Source organism: Camellia sinensis, chromosome 9 (assembly GCF_055761805.1).
Source record: "Camellia sinensis isolate YWXY chromosome 9, ASM5576180v1, whole genome shotgun sequence".
Taxonomy (NCBI): domain Eukaryota; kingdom Viridiplantae; phylum Streptophyta; class Magnoliopsida; order Ericales; family Theaceae; genus Camellia; species Camellia sinensis.
Window position 1 is genome coordinate 46,184,457 of NC_138969.1, and position 22,294 is coordinate 46,206,750.

The 22,294-nt window shown below is 39.5% G+C and overlaps 1 protein-coding gene across 1 annotated transcript; it reads right to left on the reverse strand.

Annotated features, from left to right (window-relative positions):
* Positions 1-13,299: 13,299 nt before the first annotated feature.
* On the reverse strand, positions 13,300-20,336 carry LOC114287005 (E3 ubiquitin-protein ligase AIRP2). Its single transcript, XM_028230244.2, has 5 exons — positions 19,979-20,336; positions 18,209-18,359; positions 18,056-18,122; positions 17,721-17,955; positions 13,300-13,815 (listed from the first exon to the last, which is right to left on the reverse strand). Exons 1-5 carry the CDS (start codon positions 20,056-20,058, stop codon positions 13,605-13,607), a joined length of 744 nt encoding a protein of 247 aa, XP_028086045.1. The 5' UTR covers positions 20,059-20,336; the 3' UTR covers positions 13,300-13,604.
* Positions 20,337-22,294: the final 1,958 nt, after the last annotated feature.

Sequence of the window (22,294 nt, forward strand, 5' to 3'; positions counted from 1 at the left end):
CAGTAGTTGTCTCTCGGAGCTCTTCAATCAGGTCCAAGTCAGCCCGACACAACTCTTCGTTTAGTTCTGGATTCTAGTGCAAAATCCAAGGGGTCGGCAGGCTGATTTCTACTAGGATGACTGCTTCAGCATCGTATGTTAGGCGAAAATGGGTCTCTCTAGTAGGGGTTTGGGTGGTTGTCTGATAAGCCCAGAGTACGTTCGGTAATTCCTCAGCCCAGAGTCCTTTAGCGGCTTCCAACTTAGTCTTGATGATCTTCAAGAGAGAGCGATTGGTTACTTCGACTTGCCCATTAGCTTGGGGATGGCCCGAAAAAGAGAAACACGGTCTAATGTTGAGCTCTTCACAGAATTTCCTGAATTTGGCATTGTCGAATTGTTTGTCATTGTCTGAAACAATGGCCTGGGGGATTCCGAATCGGCATACGATCGATTGCCAGATGAACCTGGTGGTGTTTCGCTCAGTGATTGTAGCAAGGGGTTTTGCTTCCACCCATTTGGTGAAGTAGTCAATAGCAACTACAACAAACTTGGTTTGGCCCCTACCAGTGGGTAAAGGACTAACTAAGTTGATGCCCTACTTAGCGAAGGGGTAGGGACTGCTGAGTGTAATTAGTTCTGTTGGTGGAACATGAGGGATGTTGGCAAGGCGCTGGCATTTATCACACTTAAGCACAAATTTTGTGGCATCTTGGTTGAGAGTAGACCAGAAGTAGTCGGTGCGAAGGATTTTATGGGCTAGAGACTTTGCACCCAAATGATTACCACAAATGCCCTCGTGGACTTCTCTCATCACATAGATCGCTTGAGCAGGACTGAGACACCTGAGGTATAGGCATAAGAATCCTTATTTGTATAGTAGGCCACTAATGAGGATGTAATTGGATGACCGGGCTCTAACTTTGGCGGCCTGCTATTTATCGTCTGGCAACTCCCCTCGTGTCAAAAATAGAAGGATGTCTTGAGCCCATGGGATAGGTTCGTTCTGGAGGAAGTGAACCTCTTGTGGGTTTGGCGAAGTAGCCAGATAGGTCAGGTATTCAATGCGAATGCCATGGCTGAAGTCTGACTGGTCGATCGAGGCTAATTAAGCCATTTCGTCCGCCTTGGAGTTTTCCGACCTAGGGATGTGTTTGATCTGGAAAATATTGAAAAGGCGGACAAGAGGAAGGGCAATGTCCTTGTATGCTTGCATCGTCTCTTCCTTTGCGTCAAACTTCCCAGTAATCTGTCCGACAATCAATTGGGAATCACTGAATACTCGAATATGGTTTACACCGATGTCTTTGGCTAGTCGAAGACTTGCTATCAAGGCCTCATATTCGGTCTCATTATTGTTTGCGTCGAACAGGAAGCAGAGGGCACACTTGAAGTACTCATCTTCTGAGATGGTGAGGATTAGACCGGTCCCACTACCCTCTTTGCAAGATGAACCATCAACACTAAGGGTTCAGAAGTGAGGGTCTTCTACATCAGTGGTGAAGGGGGCACGTTTGGAGGGAGATTGGTGAATTCCAAAATAAAATCGGCGACAACCTGACTTTTCATCGCTGTGCGAGGTCAGTAAGAGATTTCAAATTGACTTAGCTCAACAGACCATTACATAAGTCTACCTGGCGACTCTGGTTGTTGCATGACTTTTCTTAGAGGTTGGTCAGTGAGAACCACTATGGAGTGAGCTTGGAAATAAGGTCGAAGGCGTCTGGAGGCAATAACCAAGGTGAGGGCCATTTTTTCCAGCAGAGGGTAGTCCTATTCCACCCACCTGAGAGCGCGGCTAATGTAGTAAACTGGACGTTATACTGAGTCGTCTTCCCTGATGAGGGCCGCACTGACCGCAGTGTTTGACACAGCTAGGTAGAGGAAGAGGGTGTAACAAGTCCGCGGGGGACCTCGCTACAGCTCGGACTCGATTTGTAGTCACGGTTCTAAGTCTGAACCAAAGAGTCCAAATCCGGCAAATCGTTTTGAGAAAACAGATTTTTGAAAGAAGTGCCAAACATGGACTGCTTTGCCAGATACAGAGTCGCCACCTAAATATTTTATTTTGGAAAATTTAGGAAACCCTGACTCGGTGCCAAAAGGCCACGTGTCCGTCATCACCAAAGTTGCCTCGGCTCGGGAACTTGGGTACGATTGGGGAAGGTCACTTCGTGAGCACCCCCGCTCGCCCGATCAAAGATCGGCCTCTACTAACCATGATATCTATTTTTGAAAACATTGTGAGTTCTTATTCCGGTTATTAGCCTAGGTTACTATGTGATGCGCACAGCATACAAGTATAGACTGGGTCGCCTGAATTGGAACAAAACATTTCATGTTCGCTTTTTGAAAATGGTTTGCTACCCGCAGGTAGGCTTGAAACATTTGATGATTTATTCCAATTTAAGTAACCTAACCTTCACCCACAGGCATTTAGGCAGTTATATCACATAAGCATATAGCCTCATGGTAAGCATGCTATTCATGGCAGCACTCACACGCATGCAAGGATGCTAAAGCATAAAGCTTACCGAGTACTCCAAGCCAAAACAGAAATTTCATTAGAAATCATGCATGATCCTAAGTATACAGAAATGCCTAATGCAACAGATGCAAAAATGCAAACTATAGCAGGCTCGGCTATTCAAAACATGGTATATGAGATGCTACAACTATCATGTATTCAACTTGGAATTGAAAATACAATGCAGTTAGTATGATGCGCCGAGCCCGGTGCATGCAATACAGATGAATGATGCAAACATGCTGTCATACTGTATGCTAATTGAAATATGCCCTAATCTAACCATCATAAGCGGATAAATAAAAGGGAAGAAAGACGTGGAGTTGGAAGACATACATCACACGCACGCACACTTATTACAGTTGTGCCCTCGCGCGGAGGGTCCGAATAAATATACAGTCCCAAATAAAAGAATATTACAGTCCGAATAATATACAAATTCCTAATTAATTAATGAATTAACTAAGAAAACTGTAAAAACTGGCGTGCAAGCCAGGGGCTGCCTTGCTTCTGATGAATGATATACATTTAGGCTGCCTTGCGCGGAAATCCACCGGGATGCCCCAATTAGCCTCTGTTTAGCAGTTATTCTTGAAAAGCGTGCCAAGTCCCGAAAAATTGCCGATTCTTCATTTTGCTGCAACAGAGAGCAGGAAAGGGGCATAGCAATGTATTTTCACAAATATATGCATGCCTCGATCCTCGTGCCACCAATCACACATACCGAGGCATGATGGCCGAGGAGTCGAAATGCACAATTCAATATAGGATGAATGCACATGAAAACACAGCTAAAACCTAACTCCATCATGGATAATCCGGAGTGTCGGTGACTGGGGAATTGAGACGCATTCCGTCACTCGGAGTACGAAATGCACCTCGTTTCCCGTGCCCGGGCTAACTCCTATTCCGAACACAATGCAATATGCATGAAATGCAACTAAGATACAATCCTAACATACACAATGCTATGGAATGACATGCCTCGAAATACGTGCATACGGGCACGCAAACCGAGAAAGTGACAGAATGCGATCTAAGATACAACCTAGTATGCACTATGCTGTAAAAATGAGATGTCTCGAAATGCGTGCACACGGGCACGCAAATCGAGGCGATGGCATACGCAATGCAAATGATAGAGAAATGTGATATGGGCTTACACTAACATGAGAGAGCCTCAGCCACACTCACATAAGAGGCCGGTAGACGAAAATGAAGTGCCTCGAAATGCGTGCACGCGGGCACGCAAACCGAGGCAATGGCATACGCAATGCAATATGGCTAAAATGGCATGGAAAATGCAACATGGACTTATACTAACATGAGAGAGCCTCAGCCACACTCACATAAGAGGCCGATAGACGAAAATGAAGTGCCTCGAAATACGTGCACACGGGCACGCATACCGAGGCAATGGCATACGCAATGCAATATGGCTAAAATGGCATGGAAAATGCAACATGGACTTATACTAACATGAGAGAGCCTCAGCCACACTCACATAAGAGGCCAATAGACGAAAATGAAGTGCCTCGAAATGCGTGCACACAGGCACGCATACCGAGACAATGGCATACGCAATGCAATGGCATGGAAATGACATATGCAAACCTGCTAATGGATTTTCAGCAATGAAAAGTGGGGGAAAACAGCCCCGAAATGAGGCGAAAACACACCCGATGCAGGGAATAGTCCCGAAATATGAATTTTGGCACCCGAAATGGCCTATAGCTATACCAAACATACAAAATTGGCACATACAATGAATAGAAAGAAGCAAGGCAGCCCCTAAATATGCACTTTTCCAGTTTATAGCATGGCCAAACAGCAAACCAAGACAGGGCAAAACTAGCATGCAAGAAATGGCCCTAAACATGAGATTAAGAAGCAACTCACATCTTCTGTCCTCAAACAGGTTAGGGCCCTTCAACAAAGTTTAAGAGGGGCCCAAAATATGATGTTTTCCAGAACCGTAAAAACCCCAAAAACAAACACAGGTATGGCTGCACTCCCATGCAAGAAAAAGGGCCAAAAGGTGGCCAAAGAGGCAAGTGGTATATGCAAAGCCCAAACTGAAAAATTCCCTTCTACAACATTGAAGAGGGACCAAAAATATGACTATTTACAGAACTGTAAAAACTCCAAAACAGTATACAAACATGCTAGAAATGCGATGCAAAATGAGGCTCAAAAGTGGCTATAACACAAAGTATGCAAAATATTCACCAAACAGCCAAAGACCCTTAATAAAACATGTTAAGAAGGTCAAAATAAGACTATTTCTAGGCCTGTAAAAAGGCCAAAAACCGAAGCAAGATAGGCTAACAAATCATGCAAAAATGGGGATTAAAAGAGGGATATAACATGAAGTGTATAAAATATGCCTCAAACCATGAAAGGCCCTTAATGAAACATGAAGAATGGGCCAAAATAAGAACTTTTCTAGCTCTGTAAAATGACCAAAAATGGAACCAAGATAGGCTGCCAAGTCATACAAGAATAGGGGACCAAAGATGGATATAACATGAAGTAGCGCATGGAGGTCCCAAACAAGGATGAGCCCTTCTTCAATGTTGAAGAGGGGCTCAAAATAAGCCTACTTATAGTTTACCTCATGCTCCAAAACAGATCATACACAAGCTAAAAATATCATGCAAGAAAATGACATTTTAGAGGGATAATGAAGCAAGTGCAAGATAGAGGGCTCAAACAGGGTTGAGCCCTTAATGAGACATGAAAATGAGCTCAAAAAAATGACCTTCTCAGTTTTGGTCGGAGCTCAAATATACAAGAAAGAGAGGCTAAGAAATGATACCAAAATAAGCTTAAAAAAGGAGAAATGTTACTCACCCTTGAAGACTTGACTTTGGTTGCCTCTTGACTTGAGTTTGTGGCTCTTTAGGCCTTGGAGAATACCTTCAAACTTCTGGAATGGAGGATGGAAGGGTGGGGGGTGGTGGTGTAGAAGAAATGGTGGTGTAGGACTTGAAGGTTTTCAAGGAAATGAGAGAGATGGAGGAGGAATTTGTCTATCAAGCTTGAAGACCAAATTTTCTAACCCCCATACTCTATGTTGCCTGCTGATTATATGGACAAAAAAGGGGGAGTAAAGGAGGGAGAAAAGGTGGGGGAAAATAGGCAAGTTTTCCCCCACAAAATATCCCCCGGATTGGGATATTTTCTGGAGAATAAAGCTATACAGCTGTAAAGTGAACAGTGTGAGGATCATGGCCGGCCAGGTATTTTTGTTTCAGGTGGCCGGCCGGCCACATCCCCTAGCCGGCCGGCTAGGGGTCAAAAGGGTCAAGTTGGTTTAGTGGCCGGCCACCACATAATGGTATCCTCCCATGTGCCCTCAACACAACCCTGTGGTTAAAAGTCCAAGAAAGTGGCTCAAGGGTGTTCAACATTGGCCCGGAAGGAGGGGTTCAAAAGGGTCAAGAAACATTAGTGGCCGGCCACCAACTTTTAGGGTCCTCCCATGTGTGTACATCACAAATATGTGGTTCAAAGTTCAAGAAAGTGGCCCCAAGGTGTTCAATATTAGCCCGGAAGGAGGGGTTCAAAAGGGTCAAGCAACATTAGTGGCCGGCCACCAACTTTTAGGGTCCTCCCATGTGTGTACATCACAAGTATGTGGTTCAAAGTTCAAGAAAGTGGCCCCAAGGTGTTCAACATTAGCCCGGAAGTGTGAAAAACGAGCATCGGAGGGCGTCGGAGGATATATAACTGGTTGCTGCAACAATTACTGGCCTCCCACCCTTCTACGGCCTTCCCAGTGATAAAACAGAGGTACCTGCCAAAAATGAACGAGAACCGTTGCAAAACGAATGTTCGGGAGCCAAAACGCGCAGTTCGGGGTCCCAAAAATGGGCTGTTAAGCACCGAAAGTGGCATTCGGCCACGAAGTGGGTTTCTCAGACCCCAGTGCCCTCAAAAGGGAGAAAATAAGATGTATGCCAAAAATCAGAGCAAATGGAGATGGTTAAGCGGTCCCGAACCGGGACACACGGCCAACGGTCCCGAAAAATCGGAAACCGGACTCCGAAATGGGCAAAATGGCCTACGGCCACCAAATGTAGCCCACGGCCACTGAGAGATGGTCTACAGGACCTCTCCCTCCCCTCAGGAAAAGAAACAAAGAAAACCGAGGCTGGTTCGCAAACCGAGGCAAAGCACAAAAGAGGGTTCGGAAGTCCAGAGGCAGGGCTCACGGCCGAGACTCTGAAACTTCTGAACGAGCACATTATGCAATATCACCAAGCACTCAACTGGTGACGTCCAAGTCTTAAGGTCGGTCAAAAATGGGGTGTCTACAGAGGGTTTCGCCTGGCAACGATTGAGAGAGGAGGGGAGGGTTGACCAAACACTACTTCAGTTGTTGAAAAGCCTCCTTGGATTCGGTGCTCCATTCGAAAGCCTATCGGAGGACTTTGAAAAATGAAAGACATTTGTTGGTTTCCCGGGAAATGAAGCGGTTGAGGGCGTCAACTTTGCCCGTGAGCCGTTGAACCTCCTTGGCTGTTCTGGGAGACAGCATTTCTATCAGGGCCTTGATCTTTTCGGGGTTAGCCTCAATGCCTCGTTGGCTAACCATGAAACCCAAGAACTTCCCAGATCCTATGCCGAAGGCGTACTTCTCCAGATTCAATTTCATCTGATATTTGCGTAAGGTTTCAAAAGTCTCTCGCAGGTCTGTCAAGTGATCGGAGGAGAGCTTACTCTTGACTAGCATGTCATCGACGTAGACTTCCATGTTCTGACCTATCTAATGTTGAAAGACGGCATTAACCAGGAATTGGTAAGTTGCTCCGGCATTCTTCAAGCCGAATGGCATAACACGATAGTGATAAGTTCCTCTGTCCGTGATGAAGGAGATGTATTCCTAGTCGGCCGGGTGCATCAAGATTTGATTGTAGCCGGAGAAAGCATCCATGAAGTTAAGCATTTGATGTCCGGCAGTTGTGTCGACCAGCAGATCTATCTGGGGGAGAGGATAACTATCTTTGGAGCAAACCCGATTGAGGTCGGAGTAGTCGACGCAAAGTCGCCATTTACCATTGTGTTTGCGGACCAAGATTACATTGGACAGCCACCTGGGGTAGTGCACATTCTTGATGAACTGCGCCTTCAGTAGTTTGTCCACCTCAGAGGTAATGAGGGTATTGTGTTCTGGGTGAAAAATGCGCTGCCTCTGACGAAAAGATCGAAAGTGGGGCTTAATACTGAGGTGATGAATGATGAAAGAGGGATCGATACCTGGTATGTCTGAGTGGGTCCAGGAAAAGACATCGTTGTACTCGGCTAAGAGAGCTGTGAGATCGGCCTTGGCCCGAGAGGATAGTTGATTGCCAATCCTGGCTGTTTTAGCTGAGTTGGTATGATCGGTTGGCACTTCGACAAGTTTCTCCACTAGTTCCCCTCTGACTAATTCTTCCTCGTCTTTGACGTCGAGACCTTCGATGATCATACTCTCCTTCATCTTGACTTCCTTTAGTGAGGTGACGTAGCATTCTCTGGCCATCGTCTGCTCGCCCCTCACAGTGCCGACCCCGAAGTCGGTCGAGAATTTCATAGCCAAATGGTATGTGGAGGTAACAACTTGGAAAGCGTTGAGAGCCGTGCGTCTGAGGATTATGTTATAAGCAGAGGAACATTCGACAACGAGGAAGGTGAGTAGCTTGGTGGTCTGCCATGGATATTCTCCGATGGTGATGGGGAGATCGATAGAGCCTATAGAGGTCACCCGATCGCCAGTAAAACCGACTAGCGGGGTTTGAAGATGGGACAATTTTTTTTCTTCGACCTTAAGCCGGTGATAGGCGTTTAGAAAGATGATGTCTGAAGAGCTACCATTGTCGACAAGCACCCATCTGACTTTGTAATTGGATAGAAGAGCAGAGATGATGAGGGGGTCGTCGTGAGGGTAATGAATGCCTGTGCAGTCGGCCTCTGTAAAGGTGATGGGTTCAGTCCACTGTTTCGGGTGTTTGAAGGGGCGATCCAATGTCGTGACTTCTTTGTCTGAGCCTTGTCTGATTTTTCTGAGTTCGGCTCATTGGGCCGAACGGGATAGACCTCCACATGCGAGCCCACCAGTGATGACTCGGATCTCTCCAACCGGGGGGACAAGATTGCCTTATGCTCGGGGTTATGGAGGGGGCCAATCATTGTCTCACTTAGGTTGTGCGGGTTAAGGGGGGGACGGTATGTCGGCAGTGGCCCCCCGGAGGGTCGGTCCTTGGTCGCTGCTAGGGTCGAGCTGTCGTGAACCGACCGAGGCACCCCTGGCATATCAAATCCTCTACCTGGTCTTTAAGGTTAACATATTCCTCAGTGTTGTGGTCGTGGTCCTGATGGAAACGACAGTACTTGGATTGATCTTGCTGGTTGGATGGAGACCGTGATGGTTGAGGCCATTTCAGGTTGTAATCTCGTTGGATCTGAGTCAAGACTTGTTCCATGGGGGGATTGAGGGGGGTGTATCGCTCGAACCGACCGGGGGGTCAGGTATGTGCTGGTTGATTGGCTCGAGCGAGTCAGTCGATATACTGAGGGGTTTGCTGTGTATATTGGGAGGGTCTGATTTCGGATTCCTTTCTTTTCTCCTTAGGGGTTGGGTTCTTAGTCGTAGTATCTTGATGGGCTGCCAAAGAGTCTTCGGCGTTCATATATTTTTGGGCTTTGAAAAGGAAGGTGTCCATGGTGGTTGGAGGGTTTTTAGAAAAAGAGAAAAGGAAATCGGATGGTCGTAAACCGGCCATGAAGACTGTGAGGATGACCTTGTCGTCGTTCTCCACCACCTGTAGGGCCTCAATGTTGAAACGGGTGACAAAGCTATGTAGTGACTCTCTTTCCATCTGACGGATATTAAGCAGTTGAGTTGTTGGGCGCAACTGGCGTTGGGCACCAATGAAATGGCTCAGGAAAGAATCAATTAAGTGTTAGAAAGTAGAGACAGAGTCTGGTGGCAACTGACTAAACCATAGTTGAACTGACTTCTTAAGCGTTACGGGGAAAGCCCGACACATGATCTCGTCAGGAAAAGCATGGAGGATCATGAGGGTCTTATAGGTTTCCAAATGGTCAACCGGATCTGTTGTACCGTCGAATGAGTCGATCGAAGGCATTTTGAACTTGGGGGGCAGGGGTTTGTCCCTGTTGGAGGCGACAAACGGGGAGTTGGCTGTTGTGGAGGGTTTATTCTGTATGTTATACATGACTCCTTGAAGCTGGAGTTTCATGGCTCGGAGTTTCGCGTCCCAAATAGGAACATTGTCACCTCTAGAGTGTAGTGGGGGCTGAACACTACTAGTCTCTCCTTCAGGAGTAGGTGCTCGAACTGATAGATGTAAACCCCGTGGTGGCGGGTTCACGTCTTAAGGTGGGGCTTGCATACCCTCTAAGTTGGAGAGGTGGGCTTGTTGGAAAGGATGGCTCGGGGTTCATTCTCCATTAGAAGGGATATCTTGTGGTGGTGGAGGAGGTATAGGGAGGTTTCGTTGAAGCAAAGCGTTGATCAAGGCCTGGTTTTGCTCGGCCAAGCGGTTGATGCTGTTGGTGAGTTCTGTGAAGTACTGAGGTAGGTTATTTAGGTTGGGAGGGTTGGCTTAGGGGTCGACAACGTTGTGTTAAGAAGCCATGGATCTCACTGTGACCATCCACCTTGATGGCCGGTGAGGAGGAATTATTGGGAACAGGTCTCCGGCAACAATGAGCACAATTGTTACTCGGAGTGGCGTTCCCACAGATGGCGCCAACTGATGATGCTACTGATCCCTAGAGGGCGAGTCGGGCTAACCCACGCTTCTTACACCGTTCCCCAGTCACTAAGCTCACTGGAGTACCTGCAAAAGTGTCCAACGGGGAACGGGAGTCTCCCAGCGGACCCTTCGACGACCAAGTTAGAAGAGAGAGGGATTGATAATGTGTAGAGAAAGAATAAGAATAGAGAACTTAACCTTTTGTGTGTCTTGGAAGCCTCCTTATATCCTTTGTTCATCATTTCCTTGACCACTCTGACCTGTCATGTTGGCCGAAAGTCTATGCTCTAACTTGCCTTATTCATGGTGAGACTGCCCGTTTCGACGTGAAGAGGTTATCGCATTTGACGTGAAGAGGTTATCGCATTTAATGCTGCAGGAGCCTCATTAATGGCTGATATATGATACAATAACTCTGCAGGATCTTTGTCTGCTTACGTGGCTGGTTCTCCTCTTGATAAGTATTTAGATGTCATTGGTTCCTGATGCAACGTTGGGTTTTCAATGGTGTTGGGCTTTAATGCTTGAACCGTGAATTGGGCTCTAAGTGGTGGGCCAAAAGCTTCTGTGGACCCACCGATGTCAATAATAATTTAAAAAATATAATTCTAAATTTTAAGTTTAATTTAATTTGATTCTTTAGTTTAAATTTGACCTTAAAACTCATGATTTTTTTTATAACAAATTCAATAATACAAATACACACCAAAAAAAAAAAAATTTGACAAAATTTTAAATGAAAAGACTAAATTAAAAGTGAATGTAAATTCTAAGGTATAACATTGTTCAAATTAAAATAATAAAGATTATGGTGAAACTTAAATTGAATTATAAGGTAAAATTTATAGTTTAGCCATGCCTTTGATGTATGTTTATCAATGTATATATGGGCCACAAGTTCAGCCTGGCCCTAAAGTTTAATATTTAGGCCCGATCCAAGCCCAAACACATGAATTTTGATTGGGGTAAATTACAAGTTACTTTTATATGATGGATTTAAATATTTATAAATCTTGTATATTTTTTAATGCACCAACAAGTCTTAAAATGCTATTTTGTCCCACAATTCCGTTTTGTAGCTCGAATTTCTGTTGGCCCTCGTTTTGGGCAGTTTTTTTTTTTTTCTCTACAGATGATGATCCTTGGGTGCCCCTAACTAGTGCAGATGATGAACAAATCTGTACCCAAAACGAGCTACTCTGCAGATGATGATTATCCTTTGTTGATGATGATGATATTTTTTGGATTTTTTTTTCCATTTTTTCCCTCCCTACCCATGATGATCCTTTGGTGCCCCCAGCTGGTGCCTGGTTCTCAACTTTCAAAGGTTAGAATGCATTCAAAACAAATCTAATGTAGGGGCAAAAAAATCTGCTCCAAAAATCCAAAAAAATCCATTTTGTAGCTCGACACCACAACATATCATCATCAACAACAAACAACACCACATCCTCTGTTTTTTTTAAGATCAAAAATCAAATCTAAAAATCCAAAAATTAAACCCAAAAATCAGAGAGATTTAAACCCAAAAATCAACACATCATCATCATCATCGTCATCGTCATCATCATTATACACAAATCTGTATCCAAAACGATGGCGGCGCCGGTGATGGCGTCGGTGATGGTGGCGCCGGTGATGGGGGTTTCTCTCTCTCTCTCTCTCTATTTCAACAATGTAAGAGGGAAAGAAACAAACAAACAAAAAAATACTCAAAACGACATCGTTTTGAGTATTCAAGCTACTCGGGCCAATTTTTTTCGAGTTACGAAGGATTATTGTTTGTCCCAACACTTTTTAAAGATATTGATAAGTTAAAAAAGAAACAAGATTTATAGATAAATAAATCTACTCAATAAAATAATCTTGCAAATCCCCTTAATTGGTGACCAATCTATCTTACATTTTTGAAGCCCAAAACCCTAATCATTAACTTAAAAATAAGGACTTAAGGTTGGACTTAGCTTATTTGGGCCATAATTTAAGCTTTTTATTAAATTAAAAAATCCATAGAGAAAATAATAAAAAATAATAACACAAATTTTAAAGTGCATCACAGACTTATGAGTCGGGCTTAGGATCCCACCAGGCATAATGTTCATCACACTTTTTGTATGGGCAGGCTCATACTTGGGCTTGGGCCAAGTAATTTGGTGGGATTTGGGCTTTTCGATGAGGCCCATATACATTTATGTTGTACACAAGGAGAGGAACATAGAGCTTGGTCTCTCTAGTCAACAATTGAGAACATATGACCACAAATGTCTTGAGGTGTACACAAGTAATGAGTCTTTTAACCTCTCATAGAAGTTCATGTATTAATTTTTTTTTAAGGATATCTTTGGTTCATGAATTTGGATAAAAAAACACTAAAAAAAAGGGAAAACAAATTCATCAAATATGAATGCAATATAGTTACATTTCACACCCTTTTAATATACTTTTTCTTTTTTCAAATACCCATGTAAATCCATAATCCAAACAGCCTCGATGAAATAAGATCAATTCTTATAAAAAGAAGTCTAAAGATTGACTGTTTTATTCCATTCCATCTCAATTAAATCAACCAAATAAAACATAAGCGTTAACTTCAACCACATTGACAACTACTTTCTGAGGGTAAAATTTTTCCCCAGGTGAATCATAGAACCACCACCAAAAACATGGATATCTTTGGTGAGATCCACTAATCTCATTAATCACTGAAGGTGCCTAAGTTTAAGTTTAAAAACACTGGAATTAGATGATCAAACACATAATATAGGATCTTAAATAGGATGGTTATTCACATACAAATCCAAAACAAAACAACAGCATACAGCAAAAGGTCAATCATCAGGTAATGTATATTCCAGAGATTCTTATCTCATTCCATTCCAGTGATGAAAACTAAAAAATCCATGGTTTCAATGTAGAACCCTATTTTGCCCAAGTTGTTGCAGAACCCCAAAAAAGAAGCGGTTTTTCGCACAGATTGCTCATAGTGCAGGTCCAAATCTCACACCCATCTCATAACACAACCAAAACTAGAGGGAAACAACATTCATTGAAACCAACATGGCTTTTTTTAAACGAAGTTCAAGCTATACATATGTACAATTTGGTTAAATACATTTATGATCCCTTTTTCAGTCAGACTACCTCCACTTCAAACCCCCTGCCCACAATAACTCAGGCCGGGTTCGTTCTAATCAGAAGGGCTGGGAAAAACAACTGCAGTTTTTAACCTAAATTGACCAAATGAATGTTGGTCTTTATGTAAATAAAGGAAAGAAAATACAAGTCATATGATGCAGGCCACATTGGTGGATTCAGATGGTGATACCAACCGCTTACCTCAGATGAGAATCGTAGGGTTCGAAAAGTGTATCGGGAACAACTAGAGGCAACTTATCTATGTACATGAATAGTCGTCTAAGATTCTCCCGTGTTAGCATTGCCATGTCAATTACATCCCTACCGTCCATAAATACCCAGAGATCACCAGAGTTCACCCTCTTCAGACTGTCGCGGCAAAAGGGGCATGACTGAGATCTTGTACGCCTGCAATGTGTTGCAACACAATTTTAGTCTTGTCCATTGAAGAAATGAAGATAAAGATTTTCATAATTATGCTCGCAAACAAGAAGTTGAGATTTGGGAAGTCTGCACCCAAAAACCAAAAATTTAGAAAAATTGAAGAAAAAAAAATACCGGGAAGTCAAGTACGATTCTAAAGGTTTTACTTCTTAAGAACATAGCGTAAAAACAATCTAATCTATTTGGCCCATGACCCAAGTGTGTTGCAGGCAATGACAAGTAATCTAGTAATAAAGACCACTTATGCTCATTATTTTTTAGAAAGATATCGACAGATAAATAAACAAGGATATGAAAACATATAAGGAGATACATAAAATGCACGATCAGGTTACACACAATCCATCACCATGGAACCCCAGGTTGATAGTAGCTACACTAGGTGCAACTTTTCTGTAACTGTGTGTGTTTGTGTGTAAGTTCTCATATTTTTCTTCTTTTTGTTACAAGTTTGAGATAGGTGCCACTTTCCTATAAGTGTGAGTGTGTGTGTAAGTTTTTATGTATTTTCTTCTTTTTGTTAGAATTTGTACATCCCAAACTAAAACAAACAACAATCAAGATAGAAACCATCAAACTCAACCCTTAACTGCATTTCACTAAGCAGAAATAATCTTGGCAAAATAACAAAACAAAACAATAAACCAAATCCAACAGGGAAGCTCCACTCCGATAAGGTTTAGCAAGGCCTACAAGGTTTTAGTTCATGGGTTGAGGAAAATGGTAACGTAGCAGTTATTGGTTTGATGCTCCAAAAATACTGAAGTAGGTACGTCTATGACAAACTATGAAGCACAGACACAGATATGTGACACGACACGGACACGGGGACACGGGGACACGCAAATTTTCAAAAAAGGGGGACACAACACGTTGGGGACACGTTCAATATACATAATTAAAGTTATTTATTATATGTCATAAAATTATAATAAAAAAAATCATTAATAAAAATACAAAATAACACTATTAAAATTATAAAAAATAAACATTTAAAAACACAAATAACATAAAATTGCATTCCATCAATATAAAAAAGAAAAAATTATAAAAGTTCAAAATAGAAGACAGAGAGAGAGACAGTTGATAATTTACACGAACTGACCATATAAAAGAAAAAAACAAAATAAAAGCTCAAATCAAAGGAGCAGAGAGAGAGAGAGAGAGAAGATTGGAGAAGAAGAAGAAGATCGAAGAAGAAGAAGAGCAGCGAAGTCTACCATAGATAACTGCAACAGAAGCGAGCGACGAAAGACCACTGACAACCAGGCTTCTCTCTGCTCTCTCTTTCTCTTATGTTCTTTCTCTCGATTTAGGGTTAGATATTGTTTCGTTTTTGTTTTTTACAAATTGACCCCCACAGAAGTTCTATAAATTATGAAATGGACCCTGAATGTGTCCCGATCATGTCCACGACGTGTCCGACTGCCAAAAAAAAAAATCGGACACTCTCTGCTGTGTGTCGGACACGTGTCCACTGCATGTCCGACGCATGTCCGTGTCCAACATTGATACGCAGCCCTCAGAGAGGTGTCCATGCTTCATAGATGACAAATTAGTATTATAAATGACTGGTATATCTATGACAAATTCGTATTCTTATTCATGTCAATCATCTTTAGCAAGAAATTTTGACTGATTGAACAAGAAATGATCAAAGCATTTCCTCATTCCCACAAAGTCCCATATCTGAAAAACTTCCTGTCAGACAAGAATTTTAACCTCCAAAGCTTTTCCATGTAAGCAATGGAAAATGCTGTAAGTAACAGGTTTCAACCATTTAAACAAAAAAATGGTAGATACAACTCATCCCCATTTAAGAAACTCACTTTAAACACCATGGCTAACAAAACAAAAGCGCATATGGAAAGAGCCATATTACTTTCCTTGTTCTCAATCCTTCTCAAAAAGCTCACATCTTCCTAAAATCCCAACACCCAATGAGATAAATTCCTCTTTACGTATAAGAAAATATCAAGCCATTGCAACCCACCACACAACTGGACCTTGTTACCTTGTTTCATGGCTTTTCATACAATTATCCCGCAAAATAATTGGAATTTGACAATGCATAACTTTCAAAAAATGTATAACTTTTCTACAAGAAATTTCAGGTAAATTTAAAGCCTCTTCCTGCAACACCTGATATTATTCTCTTTTCAATTAGGCTGAATATGATTCAACAAAAATTGGACCCCAAAAAAAAACAAAAAACAAGGATACAAATTTGGAGAAGAATTGAGTAGGCTAAAGTGTTATCTACCACTTTAGAGAGAATCTAACCATCAAAGTGAAGCAGACATTGATTGGGCAAAAAGCAAGATAGTGGAGTAATGAATGGGAAAAGGGAACCCTTTACCTAGTGAGGTGAACCCTAAGTTTCACAAGGCAGATAATTTGACATTTAACTTTATAAAAAAATAAGTTGGGGGATCAAAGATGGTTTACGTTTGAGGTTCCAGACGCCAGGCAAGGCAACAGTCGGTGAACTTGATACCAAAACCCAAACTAGCACGCACAAATGTCCACTCACCTACCCCCTATGCCAAAAAATAACACGTTTATTGCCTAAACACTTGTGTATCACAAATTTAATATTGAAAGTAGCTTAAACAAAAGAAAATTATAAACTTTTCATAACTTGCAACAAGTAAGCTGCAAATTACAACAATGCAAACTATATCCATGAGACACAGCAGTTGCAAAATTAACAAATACAAACACATAACTCTGAAATTCGATCTTGCCATTTTAACTGTGCTTAAACTCAAATACTTGTCACCAACAACAAATCTCTTCCAGGTCTTTCCCCTAAACTCCGAGAATCTTCAGTAAAATATCTCATGGTCTCACTGAACAACCCCCAAAAAATTAGAATAACAAAAAAAGGTCTAGTTCCTGGTATTCTTTCATGCAGCCATCAGATTCCAAGTCCAGCATATTTTCAGGTTTCTACCCATCATAACGGCAAACAGAGAGATATTCTTTTCAACCCATCAAAAAATGTCAAATAGAAAAATGTTTCTTTTCCTAAACTTACAAAAATTATGAGATTCCCACGTGCAAGAGTTCCTCAAACTGAAGAGTAAATATGTGGAACTAGTAGCTTCCTTTTATCATTTTGTCTTAGAAGAGATTGTTTCCAAACAGGTTCAGCTAAAAAAGTCGTATTCCTGTTCTGTGTGTACCCGTTAATATAATGATCGGTCATTCATTTGGTTGCAGACAATGCATCTTAGCCAAGATATCATAAGAAAAAATTTCAGCACTGCAGTCGAAAATATACTCTACTCTTCTAATGACTGGAAAGAGGCACAGCATTATCCCATGGTCTTCACCACGTTGTATATTTCGTCATTGCATTTAGTAGTAGCACTCTTTGTTTCTTCAGAATTTGGCCAAGTGGCAGCATTTGAGAAAATCAAATTAGAATACATGAAGGATAATATTTAATCAATTTTTTTTTATAAAAAAAAGGATAGAAAAGAAAGACAGAGAGGGTTGTCTTGATTACGGACAACCATCCCAAGTTTTATTTTTAAAGGAGTTATGGAAACAGTTGCAAGCAAAGATGATAAAAGCAGAAAGAGAGTGTCTGTGAGTTTATTTTAAAAGAGAATTTTTGTTTGATGGGAGAGGTACAGACATGGTTTCATCAGAGAGGAGTAATAAGGCCAAGGCAAAGAGTTTAAAACTTTGAATAAAGTTAGCTATTGATCACTACTAAAGAGAGAAAAAAGAAGAGACGAACTTATGGGACTGATTTGGAAAGAAATATTGGACCAACACTCGCATAAAGCAGCTGGGCTACTTTCAAATTTAAATTTCCAAGGGCTCAAAGGCAGTACAGAGAGAGAGAGAGAGAGTACCACTCGCGGTAGCATTTCAAGCACATGGCATGGTTACAGTTGGGCAAGACAATCTTGCTATTCATTTCCATGCAAATTCCACATTCTTCATCTCTTTCAATGTCTATATCCGAATACTGCTTGTGTTCTTCATCATCTCTTCTTCTGTACCTTTCCATGCATACTGCCTTTTGCTTTTTGTCTTCCGTATCAGTAACACCACTTTGAAGTTGCACTAAAGAGGGATAAATAACCGCTGGCCAACAAAATTCAGATATCAACAAAGAGACAGAAGACTGGATGACACAAATGTCGAAAATTGTGGCTCCGAATTATCATATAATGCAGACACTTACCATAGAATTCTCTTATACTTGCTTTTCTTTCATGGGTAGACATTGTTGTGGTGCCATCAACATAAACCTAAAGCAAAACGGTTGAGTCAGCCATGCCCATGGTTGTCAAAGAACTCAAAACAAAAAGATACACACACAAATATTAGACTCAACCTTGTAAATTAGAATTCTCAGCAGCCCAAGGGCACCAGCAAGGTGACAGTCTGTCCACTGTACTAGGAAAAGGAACAGGTGTGCAGCCGGACTGTAGGACATTCTCATTTGAAGACAGGCACCATCATACTCCCTGGAAAAATCAGACGCTCTGCAGTTCACATTAAAAAATAAGAATTCAGTTAGAATCATGGAAATGTGAGCTGCTTGCAATCTAAAGGTTAGTAATCATACAGCAAAAGCTAAAACCACCATTTCCCAGCTTCCTAATAATCATCTTTTTCTTCAACTTAAAGCTATTTTTGCCTTACAAGCTCTAAGCAGAAGTTGCACCAATCACTATAACACAAATTCCCAAAAATAAGAAATTAAAAAAATACAAATACAAACTATAAGCAGCCCCATAAGCTGCACCAAACAAGGCCATAGAATTAGCTTAGCAAGTCGATTGTGAATCCAAAATTAACTACATAAATAGAGACATTGGGAGACTTGAGACCCTAGCAATATGCAGAAAAGCGATGATTACAAAACATGACAATGCATTGGCTAACAATGTAAAAGTTATCTGACCCTCAGCGGCCAATTGTTATTTAGGCCTAGTTTGGGAAGATTGAAAAAAGACAAAAAGTCAAAAAGTTACTATCCTATTTAAGTCGCATCATCTTATTTAAGTCACATCACTTCTCTAATACATCACTTCAAACCCAACCCAAACCCAACCCATATTTCATAAAAATTCAAAAAGTGCACTTATTTAGTCTTCCCAAACTAGGCCTTAGTCAAATTATCACTGCAGCTGCGGCCATGCCCCTCTCTGTAACCACCTTTCCGCTTTCCATACAACCCAAAAAAATTGAAAAACAGAAACAGGTTAAAAGCAAAACATGCAACTTTTATGCTTAGTACTTCACTGAATGCAGCCAATTTCCACTTGAAATGAGGAGGCTAAGGGAAATGTTGCTGAATTGCTGAGACACAACAACATAATCCCCATCTTATACAAATCAGTGCCCAAAAAAAAAAAGACTGAACATTTTCGGATTGCATTGCCCTGGCCATTCGACTTCAAATGACCAAAAACTATCATGACCAATGATTTGGAACAAAACAAACACCGCAAATTTTTCCATCAATATCTTTAAAATTTTCAACATATATAAAAACATGTAAGGACATTCTAATGAGGATTTCAATTAAAATATACACACAAAACAACTGATTAGCCAAGAACAATTACTTGATATTTCGGAAATTAAACTTGAAATTAAAACAAGTCTCCATAGATGCAACCAATAAATCAATACAAAATAACACATTTCACTTAAACCATGACAAACAGAGCAAATCCCACAAATTTGATCATGATAACAGAGTCTCGGAGCAAAAAAACAAAACAATCGAAACCCAGAAACTTGAAGCAAGCTAAAATTACAAAATTCAGACTGATAACTAAGAGTAAATTACCTCAAAACAAAGAATTGCCAAAATTTAAAAATCTAAAAGTAGAGACAGAATGCATAGCAGAAATAAAAACCCTAAAAACCCAGAACACTTGGAGGTAAATGAAATTATAAAAAATCCAAAACGGCAACAAAAGTGCAACCTTTCAACTTTGAAGCCATAATTCGAACCCAATTGCATAAAAATTCAAACAAATACACAACACCCACCAACCAAAATCTTCAAAAAAAACAAACACAACAACATACATATACATATATATATAGAGAGACAGAGAGAGAGAGAGATAAAGAGAATTTTACTAACAGGGTATTGGCGTGCTGAATATCGGCTTCAAGAACTTTGAGAGAATCCTTGAAGGACTTTCTCATGGACCCTGCGTACATCTTTCCCTTTTTCCCACCCACCCAACTAAAACCAACCGAAAATTTTCCTGGGAAACAAACACAATGGCATCGATCAATCCTCTATGCCTAGGGAAACTTTTTCACTCACGCCAAAACCCAATAAATTTTTTCATCGTGACTTGGCAAAACCTTCACTCTATCTCTAGGCTTTACTCTCTGTCTGTCTCTAGAGTTTTCTGATGGTTTCTTTCTCTGCGCGTTTGAATTCTATTCCCTTCTTTTCAGCTTCTTCAAAATAAAAAAATAAAAAAAAAGACGAGGCGTCTATGGTGAAGACACGTGGACTGTAGGTGGCGTCAAAGGACTGGCTTCTAGATAAATAGGATTAATTACATTAATGTTAGCCTCGTTTGGGTAGCGATCAATTTAGTCAAAAAAATCAAAAAATTATTTAAAAAATTAAAAAATCAACAATTCATATTAAAAATTTAAAATTTTAATTTTCTCTTTATTTTTTGTATATTTTTTTGTAAAAATCAGCTCAAATATACCATTTTTTTTATATCACATTTTAGCCAAAAAATTAAAAAATTACTAAAAAAACATGTTCACAAACGAGGACTTAGAGGTTGTTTAAAATGGTATAAATAAATATTTTTTTACTCTTTATAAAAAATCTATGAAAAAAAGTTTTCTAGATTAACCTTTTTAAAAATTGAGTTTTTGATTTTTCGTGTTTTTTTGTTTTTAGTGAATATTTTTAAATTTTTAAATATTTTTTTAGTTTTTTAGATGCATCTTATTTAGATGTATCTAAAAAATAAAAAAATTATGAAAAAATATTTTAAAAAATTAATAAATATATAAAAATACAAAAAATATATTGAATTCTAGTTTTTTTATATTTTTGATATTTAGTGAATTTTTAAAAGATTTTTTTCACAAATTTTTTACTTTTTAGGTATATTTATGTTAGGTATATCTAAAAATTAAAAAAAAATACTTAAAATATTAAAAAATTTCATAAAAAACAAAAAAATACGAAAAATAAGAAGGTAGCATTTTCTAAAAACTGTTTTCTAAAAAACGAAACCAAACAAGCTGATTGTAATTTAAAAAAGATAAAAAAAAAAAAAAAAAAAAAAAAAAAGTGAGTTACAAGACGCCAAACAGTGCCTATTTTAGAGATTGTTTGGGATGCTCTAAATAAGTTCACTTTTGACTTTTTATGAAATATGAGTTAGGTTTGAAGTGATGTGGTAGAAAGATTATGTGACTTAAATAAGATGATGCGACTTAAATAGGATAGTGACTTTTTGACTTTTTCGAATGATGCCAAACTTAGCCTTAATTGATTTTTTAATTATTTTAACTTTGTTAAAAAAGTTGTGCATAAAATGATAATTGAATTTTTTTTATATAATTGATTTGATGGTTGTGAAAGAAAAAATAAAATAATTATAATTTAAATATAATATTTTATATTATTAATTATTTTAATTAATTTTGTCTTATGAAGTATTTTAATCTAAATCAAAACTTTCCAAACATCTGACTACCTTGTATTCCTACTAAAATTTATTTTAATTTTTTCACTTCTGAAAAATATTAACAAGTGATTTGTGACATTGTCCAGTCTTAAAATCAGAGGAAAAATATCTTAAAAATGAATTAAAAAATTAAAAATATATTGATTTTAATAAAAAGAAAATGCATGGAATTCAATTAATAGTATATCGTGTTTTTTTTTTCAGTTTTTGAATTGTTTGATTTTTTGCTAAAAATGTAATAATTGACAAACAAATTTTTTTTTTAACTGACTCACTCAACTTTGTCAATAATAAAAATTAATTTTTTTCAGCATTTATTGAACACGTTAACTTTTTAAAAATTTTATTTTTTAAAGTAAAAAAGAAAAGATAATATTGTAATTTGGGCTAAGTTTGGCATAACACAAAAAAATTAAAAAGTCACTATCCTATTTAAGTCATATCATCTTATTTAAGTCACATCACGTATCTACCACATCACTTCAAATCTAACCATATTTTATAAAAAGTCAAAAAGTACACTTATTTAGAACATAAAAAAAAATAAAGAATCAACTGTCATAATTAAAAATAAAAAGATGATATAAAAAATAAAAAATTACAACAATAAAAAAATCTCAGAAATAGAGACAATTTATATAATTTAACTATTTTTGTTAGTAGAGTTGGAGTTATGGAGTAGAGAAGGAATTACATGGGTGATAGTGAGTTGGAAAAAAGGAAAA